General features: G+C 55.3%; 2 protein-coding genes across 2 annotated transcripts; both read left to right on the top strand.

Annotated features, from left to right (window-relative positions):
* Positions 1 to 1,038: 1,038 nt before the first annotated feature.
* LOC148815245 (prostate-associated microseminoprotein-like) lies at positions 1,039 to 2,883 on the top strand. The gene is made up of 3 exons (XM_088905893.1): positions 1,039 to 1,150; positions 1,801 to 1,909; positions 2,709 to 2,883. Exons 1-3 carry the CDS (start codon positions 1,039 to 1,041, stop codon positions 2,881 to 2,883), a joined length of 396 nt encoding a protein of 131 aa, XP_088762019.1.
* Positions 2,884 to 5,126: 2,243 nt separating this feature from the next.
* pmvk (phosphomevalonate kinase) lies at positions 5,127 to 7,891 on the top strand. The gene is made up of 5 exons (XM_088905700.1): positions 5,127 to 5,287; positions 5,605 to 5,668; positions 5,947 to 6,099; positions 7,143 to 7,272; positions 7,355 to 7,891. The coding sequence occupies exons 1-5, from the start codon at positions 5,205 to 5,207 to the stop codon at positions 7,495 to 7,497; spliced, it is 573 nt and encodes a 190-aa protein (XP_088761826.1). The 5' UTR covers positions 5,127 to 5,204; the 3' UTR covers positions 7,498 to 7,891.
* Positions 7,892 to 9,027: the final 1,136 nt, after the last annotated feature.

Genomic DNA, 9,027 nt, shown 5'->3' with positions numbered 1-9,027 from the left:
CTCAACAGAGCTGTACTCATTCCTGCCCCGATTGGCTTTGCTTCCCCTATCCTCTGTTCTCCTTTCGCTCTCCCCTCTCCACACCCACTGGTGTCCTCTCCCCACACCCACTGGTGTCCTCGTTGTTCTCCACACCCACTGGTGTCCTCTCCCCACACCCACTGGTGTCCTCGTTGTTCTCCACACCCACTGGTGTCCTCTCCCCTCATCATACCCACTGGTGTCCTCTCCCCTCTCCACACCCACTGGTGTCCTCGCTGTTCTCCACACCCACTGGTGTCTTCTCCCCTCATCACACCCACTGGTGTCCTCTCCCCTCATCACACCCACAGGTGTCCTCTCTCCACTCTCACTGGTGTCCCTTCTCTTCTCCACACCCACTGGTGTCCTCTCCCCTCATCACACCCACAGGTGTCCTCTCTCCACTCCCACTGGTGTCCCCTCTCTTCTCTACACCCACTGGTGTCCTCTCCCCTCATCACACCCACAGGTGTCCTAGCTGTTCTCCACACCCACTGGTGTCCCCTCCCCTCATTGCACCCACTGGTGTCCCCTCTCTTCTCCTCTCCACTGTGTGTGTGTGTGTGTGTGTGTTAGTGTCAGTCTATATGTGTCAGTGTGTGAATCAGTGTGTGTCAGTGTGTTAGTGTGTGTATGTATCAGCGTGTGTGTATCAGTGTCAGACTCTGTGTATCAGCGTGTGTGTATCAGTGTCAGACTTTGTGTATCAGCGTGTGTGTGTGCCAGTGTGTGTGTATCAGTGTCAGACTCTGTGTATCTGTGTGTGTGTATCAGTGTCAGACTCTGTGTATTAGTGTGTGTCTGTATCAGAGTGCGTGATGAGCTGGCACACAACGGTCAGGCTACAGTGCTGTTATCTGCCCTCCCCACAGTGTGTACACTGTACCGCACAATAGCCACAGGCACAAAGGGAGAGCAGCGGGGTAAATATTTACGAAAGGGAGAGGAGGGTATAAATATGCATCTCGGACTGGAGTCGGGAGCGCAGGCGGGTCGGGCTCGGACTGTCGCAGAGAGATGGAGGCGAAGGGCAGCCAGGCAGCGGCTCTGCTGGGTCTGTGCTGGATCAGTGTGGCTCTGCGCGGCGTGGCCCCCTCTGCCAGCGGGGAGTGCTACTTCAACGCCAGAGGTAAGACCAGGGCAGTGAGCCGTCGAACCAGTCAGAGCCGTGGCCAGAGTGGCCGGTCAGCCTGGGCAGCGCCAGCTCGGCATCGTGGGTGACAGGCCGACCGACTCGCGGCCAGGACGCTGGTGATCTGGGTACTGAGGCACAGGCAAGCTCACCCGGACAGCACCCCCATCAGAGAGCTGAAGCTCAGCCTCTGGGTGGCTTGGAAATGTGGTTATACAGTATGTCCTGTGTGTCCTGTGAGTTCTTGAATCTGCCTGCGCTGTGTGTCCTGGGAGTCTATGAATCTGAGTCTTCTATGTGTCCTGTGAGTCTGTGAATCTGTGTGTTCTGGGTGTCCTGTGCATCTACAGTATGTGGTTTGTGGGTCCTATCAGTCTGTATGCTCTGTGTGCATCAGTGTGTCTATGTGCTCTGTCTGTCCTGGGAGTCTGTGTTCTCTGTGTGCTCAATGTGCTCTGCGTGCTCTGGGTGCTCTGTGTGTCCTGGGAGTTTGAGTGCTCAGTGTGCTCTGCATGTCTACATGCTCTGTGTGTCCTGGGAGTCTGAGTGCTCAGTGTGCTCAGTGTGCTCTGTGTGTCCTGGGAGTTTGAGTGCTCAGTGTGCTCTGCATGTCCTGGGAGTCTGAGTGCTGCTCCTTGTCTTTCCAGCAAGCTGCGAGCACAAGGGCCAGGTGTTTGGCATCGGGGAGACCTGGCTGACCAAGGACTGCTACCAGTGCATCTGCCTGAACCCCTTCGGCGTGGGCTGCTGTGACCAGTGAGTGGGGCTCTCTCTCCAGCTGGGCCCTGGGGCCCCCTGTCAGAGCTGCAGCCGCAGGCGGGGGGGGGGGGGAGTGGGGCGGACGGGAGATCTGGGGGACGGGGTGTGTGGAGGAGATGCTAATGACATCATTGCCTGGGGTGGTGGTGGAGGGAGTGTTGCTTGGCAACAGGGTCTGAAGGAAACGGCAGTTCTCCTCTCATAATTGATCCGGTAGATGTCTTGGTTTGTAGGGGAATTCACTGGTGAGTGGCATAGTGGCGGCACTGCTGCCTCACCGTTCTGGGGCCCTGGGTCACATTCCTGGGGTGCTGTCTGTGTGGAGTTTGTATGTTCTACCCCTGTTTGCGTGGGTTTCCTCCCACAGTCCAAAAACATGCTGGTGGGTTAATTGGCCTCTGGGAAAACTGGCCCTGTGTGTAACGTGTCTACGAGTGGCCTGCGATCGGCTGGCGTCCCGTCCAGGGTGTACCCCGCCTTGCGCCTGTTCCCCGAATTGCAGGAAGCTCTTAGAAAATGGATGGGCGGTTGTCTACTGCTCCTGTGTGTCTACAAAGGGGCATCCATTTTTTTCAGGCCCCTTAAAGATCTCTGACAAAGTCAGCACCGAGAGCAACCCCCCCATAAATAAATTTGTTAATTGATTGTTCAATTAAGTAATTAGAAGCTCTGCAGAAATAAATTGCTCACCAGGGCCAGGGGTGGGAACCAGGAGTGGGAATCTCATCGGATGACCTGGGAAAGTGGGAAATCCCAATGTATCCGAGTGCCATGATCCTCTCTCCCTGCGTCCCAGAGGCCAGCAGCCCATCGACTTCCCGGACTGGTGCGAGGCGATCCAGAGGCCAGACTCCTGCAGCGTCGCCGTGGTGATGAGGGCCAATCACAAGATCCCCTGCATCGACCGGGGCTCCAGGGGGCGGCGGCGAGGGGGGGCGGCCTGGAAGACCGACAACGACCCCCTCTTCTGACCTCCCCCCCCGCGCCCAGGATTTTCCAGCCCTTAATTCCCAAGATCCCGCAGCAGATCCTGGAGAATCCTGTCGTGCATCCCAGTTTTGGGAAAACCACCTCCTGCGAACCGACCAGTTTGGGTGGTGACACAAGATGTCGCGTTATAACTCGATGTGTACAATACAAAAGTTTTTTTTTATTTAAAAATGTTAAAGAGTTCAAATCAACACTGTAGAGCTGTGCTCTCCTGTTTGTCAGAGCTGTGGTTGGTGTGTGTTTTGAGAAGTAAAGCACTTTGGGGTATCTGGTTACAAAAGGCGCTATATAACATAGTAAATGTAGAGATATAATAGCTGGATCACTCACAGCCTGTTAGAATTCGTTAGAGCTCACAGACGAGCCCAGACTGCAGTTTTAGACACTGTAACGTAGCTGGGGGGGAAGCAGGCAAGAGGACCCCGATCAGCTCACCCCAGTTGGGTGGGGTTTGGCAGCACAAGTGCACATGATGTAAAGCTCCTTTTTCTTCATTTCGGTTCTGCAGATGTATGTGTTCCAGCAGACAGCAGATATCTGTGACATCTGCAGGGATCGCAGATGAACATGTGACTGAATGTACTGTGGACTAATAAAGGCGTCTTGGTGCACCAAAGCACAGGTCTGGGGGTATCTGTTGGCTATTTCTGCTGTCTCACACTCGTACGGGCATTAAACGGGCTCCTGGGGCAAACAACACTGTGGTAAAGGCAGGCAGGCGCCCAGCATGGCAGGAATCCTGATCCGGGACTGGCAGCAGGTAGTCCACTCCGGGCTTTGCTACCAGCCACCGAGTTTGACAGCGAAGCTATTTTTGGTGCTGTGAAATTCTGCACACAGGTTCGGTAGTCTGTGCAGCATCAATACAGTTTGTACAAGAACCTGTGGCTGACAAAACCTGCTTTCATTTACCCCTCCACATGCACTTTTACTTTTTCTACAATCATACTGCACAATGTGCACAACGGGGTGGAGTGGTGGCTCTGTGGCTCAGGATCTGTGCCTGTGGCTGGGAGGTTGCTGGTTCAAATCCCGTGGCTGGCAGAGGAATCCTACTCTGTTGGGCCCCTGAGCAAGGCCCTTCACCCCAACTGCTCCAGGGGTGCTGTACAATGGCTGACCCTGTGCTCTGACCCCCACCTTCTCTCCCTGTCTGTGTCTCTCATGGAGAGCAAGCTGGGGGTCTGCGAAAGATAAATTCCTGATACAAGAAACTGTATATGGCCAATAAAGTGATCTCATCTCTCTCTCTCAATCCCCTATCGATCGATTCCTGTGGGTACAGTTATTTAAACAAGAAGGAACTGATTTTTTTTTTTTAAGTTAGAAACCTTGTTGGTAAAATTGGCCCAAGGTGCGAGTGGGTGTGATTTGTTGTAGTTCAGGTGGGTGGCTGCGTAGGCTGCAAAGGAACAAGTAATAGGTTTGTTCCGTGCTGAAAAAAAGAAGAAAGAGAACACAACGTTTCGGCCGTGGAGTACCTTGATTTAGGGGGCGTTCCTTCTCAAGATGGACCCCGCCCATTTGCCCGGTTGACCTATCTTTCCCAAGTTGGAGGGGGGGAGAGGTTAAAGGTTAAAAATCAATTGTGAAACTCAGATTATTTTTCCTAGTCTAAAAAAATATTATAGAATCTAAATTCATTTTAATTATAGTACCGTTGTTTAAAACAAGGACTATCGATGAGTTTGTTTTGTTCGGATTTTTGCAAATAAAATGGTATTCCCCTGTTCCAACTCATGTCTATCGAAATATAATGGTACGATCGTTGCCCGATGTTACCGTATTAATTAGGAAACAGTTACTACCAAAATATTGACGCCAACGCTAAAGGTTAATCATACGAAAAAGATTTAAAAAATGCTTCAGACAGTGGGTGTTTAAAAGTCCCTGCGTGTTGAGAATATACGGAATATCTTTTTGCTTCCAAATGTAAAGTTTAAATATCGAGTAGGCCGAATATAATTTATAAAACAGACCACTGATACGTATGTATCTCTTATACATGTATTAAGAGTTTCTAGTCTTTTGCTCAGGCGAAATGAAATTTCATGAACTGCATGAAAAAGCGGTTTGAAATCAGCTTCTCTCTCCCACCCGTAACTAGAAAGGACTTTAAGTCTGCGCGTATACTCTGTATTCTACGGCACCCCGCCTTCCGTGTCTGGCGGCTTGACGTCACCATGTCAGCCGTTTCCCCCCCCCTGCCATTTAAACCGCGGGCCGGGCTCTGTTCAAAACAAGTGAGCCTGGGCTCAGGTTGGGGGGTTTCGCGGTGCCGAGTCGAGCCCAGCCGGTCGCCATGACCGAGCCGAAGCTGATCCTGCTGTTCAGCGGGAAGCGGAAGTCCGGGAAGGACTACATCGCCGAGGTGATCCGCGACAGGTGAGCCGGCGCGGCGAGGGTCCCGCTCGGCTGCAGACACGGCACCGCCGGCAGTGTCGCACCGGCAGGGTTCACGCAGAAGGGGCAGGGCGCGTCTGTGCCTCTGACCCGTGTCAGTCTTGCTCTCGCTGTTGAGCTCAGCCGCTCAGTCGACCGGTCTCTCTGCTGCCGGTTCAGTCTGTTCCTGGGTCTCCTGAGTGCGGGGTTTGAGTAACAGCCCTCTCCCAGATGTTACTTTTCGACTTTTTTCCAGTCCTATGGAATAATAACGCACCAGTGATCGGATCTCCTCTCCTCTCTCTCTCTCTGAGGAGCAGACTGGGTCCGGAGCTGTGCTGTATCCTGCGCCTCTCCGCTCCCCTGAAGCAGCAGTATTCCCAGGTCAGCCCCTCTTTCAACTCTTTATTGGGGTGGTGCCTGTCTGTGTGGAGTCTGCACGTTTTCCAGGGGGTCTTTTCCCAAGGAGATGGGCTGAGTGGGCTCCCCTTGTGCAAACTCTTCTCCCCCGTCACTCCCAGCAGGCACTGGGTCAGGCGGTGACCCCCATGTGCACCCTGCACAGGCCTGGCTTTTGTGCGGTTTTGGGGCGACGGGTCTCCCTTCGGGCTCCTGGGAGGGATTGGGTGTTTCACCTCAGCTGATTTCTGTTCCGTCTTCAGGAACGTGGCCTGGACTTCTGCCGGCTCCTGGGATCCGACCAGTATAAGGAGGAGTTCCGGGCGGATATGATCCGCTGGGGCGAGGAGCGCCGGAGCGCTGATCCCGGATATTTCTGCCGGCTGGTGGTGCAGGAAGCCGAGCAGCCTGTGTGGGTGAGGAAAGGGTTAATCTGGGTATGTGGGTCACCCTGAGAGTGCGCCAGCTTGTGGGGCAGCGTGCAGCTTCAGCCTGTGTCTCAGTGTCTCGGGGTGCAGCTCAGTGTCTCAGGGTCCCAGGGTGCAGCCTAGTGTCTCAGCGTCTCGGGGTGCAGCTCAGAGTCTCAGGGTGCAGCCCAGTGTCCCAGTGTCTCAGGGTGCAGCTCAGTGTCTCGGGATCTCGGGGTGCAGCCCAGTGTCCCGGGGTGCAGCTCAGTGTCTCGGGGTCTCGGGGTGCAGCCCAGTGTCTCAGGGTGCAGCTCAGTGTCTCAGGATCTCGGGGTGCAGCCCAGTGTCTCGGGGTGCAGCTCAGTGTCTCAGGGTCTCAGGTTGCAGCCCAGTGTCCCAGTGTCTTGGGGTGCAGCTCAGTGTCTCGGGGTCCCAGTGTCTCAGGATCTCAGGGTGCAGCCCAGTGTCCCAGTGTCTCAGGGTGCAGTGTCTCGGGGTGCAGCTTGGTGTCCCAGTGTCTCGGGGTGCAGCTCAATTTCTCAGGGTGCAGTGTCTCGGGGTGCAGCTCAGTGTCCCAGTGTCCCAGTGTCTCAGGGTGCAGTGTCTCAGGGTGCAGCTCAGTGTCTCAGGGTTGCAGTGTCTCGGGGTGCAGCTTGGTGTCCCAGTGTCTCGGGGTGCAGCTCAGTTTCTCAGGGTGCAGTGTCTCGGGGTGCAGCTCAGTGTCCCAGTGTCCCAGTGTCTCAGGGTGCAGCTTGGTGTCTCAGGGTGCAGTGTCTCAGGGTGCATCCCAGTGTTCCAGTGTCTCAGGGTGCAGCTCAATGTCCCGGTGTCTCGGGGTGCAGCTCAGTGTCTCAGGGTGCAGTGTCTCAGGGTGCAGTGTCTCGGGGTGCAGCTCAGTGTCTCAGGGTGCAGTGTCTCGGGGTGCAGCCCAGTGTCCCAGTGTCTCAGGGTGCAGCTCAGTGTCCCAGTGTCGGGGTGTGTCGGGCTGTGACCAGGAGAATCGTCCCCAGTCTGAGCCTGACCGCTCGCTGAGACGTCTGTCTGACCCACAGATCGTGAGCGACACCCGGCGCCATTCGGACCTGCAGTGGTTCTGGAGCCGCTATCCTGATCGGTGCCAGACGGTGCGCGTGGAGGCAGTGGAACAGACCCGGAGAGAGAGGGGCTGGCAGTTCACCGCAGGTAGTTCACCCTCTGCCTCCTCTCCCCCCTCTTCCTCCCCGTCCCGGGCCCCTCCTCACGCCCCCCTCTCCCCCCCCCCCAGGCATCGACGACGCGGAGTCGGAGTGTGGGCTGGACGGGGGCGTGGCTTTCGACTGGACGATCCACAACGACAGCGGCGCGCAGCGATTGGAGGAGCAGCTGGGGGGGCTGCTCTCATTGGCCCGTGAACGAGCGGGGGCGTGACGACACGGGGCGGGGAGAAGTGGTACGCGCCACCCGAAAACCCGTCCTCCCCCCGCGTGTGCATGGCACACTGCCCGCCCCCGTGTGACTCCAGCGGCAGGAGCAGAAGAAATCTGCACCAACACCCCCACCCAAGGGAGAGGACTTTTCCTGACTCCCCCCGGCTCTGCTGTCATGTGGTTTGGCCCAGATGCTACCATGAAGAGAGGGGGGATTGGGCGCGCGAGTAAAACTGCAGTCGATGCAGTTTGCTCTGAAGTTTCTTGGTTCGGCAGAGATTTCTGAACCCTGAAACACGAAAGGGGACTGCAGAGGAGGCAGGGAAGTGAAGTCTTTCGGGAACGGCCTGCTCGGGTGAGAGCAGCTGGCCTGGCAGACCCAGAACAGACAAACCAAATTAATAAAGACCTTCTCTCAGTCCTGGTGCTGTGCTCTTTTTCTGTGACACTTGCAAATTATTAAAAATCGCCTGTCCTCTGCAGGCCTCTCCTGGCATAAAACGGGGATCATGGGAAAATAAGAGGAGAGGACACCATCAGTAAGAGGGAGGTGTTGACCCTGGTGTCCTGACTACTGGTCACTACAGACCCCAGGACACTGTCAGTAAGAGTGGGGTGTTTCCTGGCTAAACTCCAGTCTGGACTCTATAATCTTGACTCCCAGAGGCTCCCCCTTCCTTTGGGATGAAAAGTGCTATGTAAATGCAATTATGATGTTAGAAATTATAAATGGTGTTACCATTGGAGCCTGCTAGATGGCGCTATTGCCTAAGGAACAAAGGGTGGCTCTGAATTGCTCTCGGTACTTAACAGGCACTGCTGGCGACAGCAATGCAGACGGACAGCATTGCTGACATTACTGGGCGTAACCAGGGCTGGGAGCAAACTCAGGAGACAGGTGGCCAATGACAGGGACTGAGCAGCGTACACACAGTGCATTTAATCATGTGGCTTAAACTCGCCCGACACCGGGCGAGGCGGGGAAGATGTGAAACACCTGCTACCGAGTAACCTCCTAAGGCAGGCGATGTCCAGTCACTTCCTCAGGACCAGTGGCAGAGCCCCATTCAGAGCTGGGGCTTGAACTGGGAGCCTCCTGGTGTACCAGCCCTGGGCCTCGACCACCTGCCCAGCTGTCCTCCTGGTGTAACAGCCCTGGGCCTCGACCACCTGCCCAGCTGTCCTCCTGGTGTAACAGCCCTGGGCCTTGACCACCTGACCAGCTGTCCTCCTGGTGTATCAGCCCTGGGCCTTGACCACCTGACCTCCTGGTGTAACAGCCCTGTGCCTTGACCACTGGACCAGCTGTCCTCCTGGTGTAACAGCTCTGGGCCTTGACCACCGGACCAGCTGTCCTCCTGGTGTAAGAATTCTCCCGTTTTACAGCTACTTTTCCGTTAGTGATGCATCCTGAGCTAAAATTATCTTGCTTCTTCTCCATAAAGTAATTAAGACTAGAGGCAGCCCCCCCCCCCCAGGCTTTCAGAATAGTCGACATTGGTGCTTCTGTGGCAAAACAAAACAATGATTT

The sequence above is a fragment of the Atractosteus spatula genome, chromosome 25, assembly GCF_055471065.1.
Source record: "Atractosteus spatula isolate fAtrSpa1 chromosome 25, fAtrSpa1.hap1, whole genome shotgun sequence".
NCBI lineage: Eukaryota > Metazoa > Chordata > Actinopteri > Semionotiformes > Lepisosteidae > Atractosteus > Atractosteus spatula.
This window is presented reverse-complemented; position numbering and strand designations above follow the sequence as displayed.

Coding starts and splice junctions, on each gene's coding strand:
- pmvk (XM_088905700.1), top strand. CDS start 5,205: ATGACCGAGCCGAAGCTGATCCTGCTGTTCAGCGGGAAGCGGAAGTCC. Junction 5,288..5,604: donor GCCGAGGTGATCCGCGACAG/GTGAGCCGGCGC, acceptor TCTGAGGAGCAG/ACTGGGTCCGGAGCTGTGCT. Junction 7,273..7,354: donor GGGCTGGCAGTTCACCGCAG/GTAGTTCACCCT, acceptor CCCCCCCCCCAG/GCATCGACGACGCGGAGTCG.
- LOC148815245 (XM_088905893.1), top strand. CDS start 1,039: ATGGAGGCGAAGGGCAGCCAGGCAGCGGCTCTGCTGGGTCTGTGCTGG. Junction 1,151..1,800: donor GTGCTACTTCAACGCCAGAG/GTAAGACCAGGG, acceptor TTGTCTTTCCAG/CAAGCTGCGAGCACAAGGGC. Junction 1,910..2,708: donor GGCGTGGGCTGCTGTGACCA/GTGAGTGGGGCT, acceptor CCTGCGTCCCAG/AGGCCAGCAGCCCATCGACT.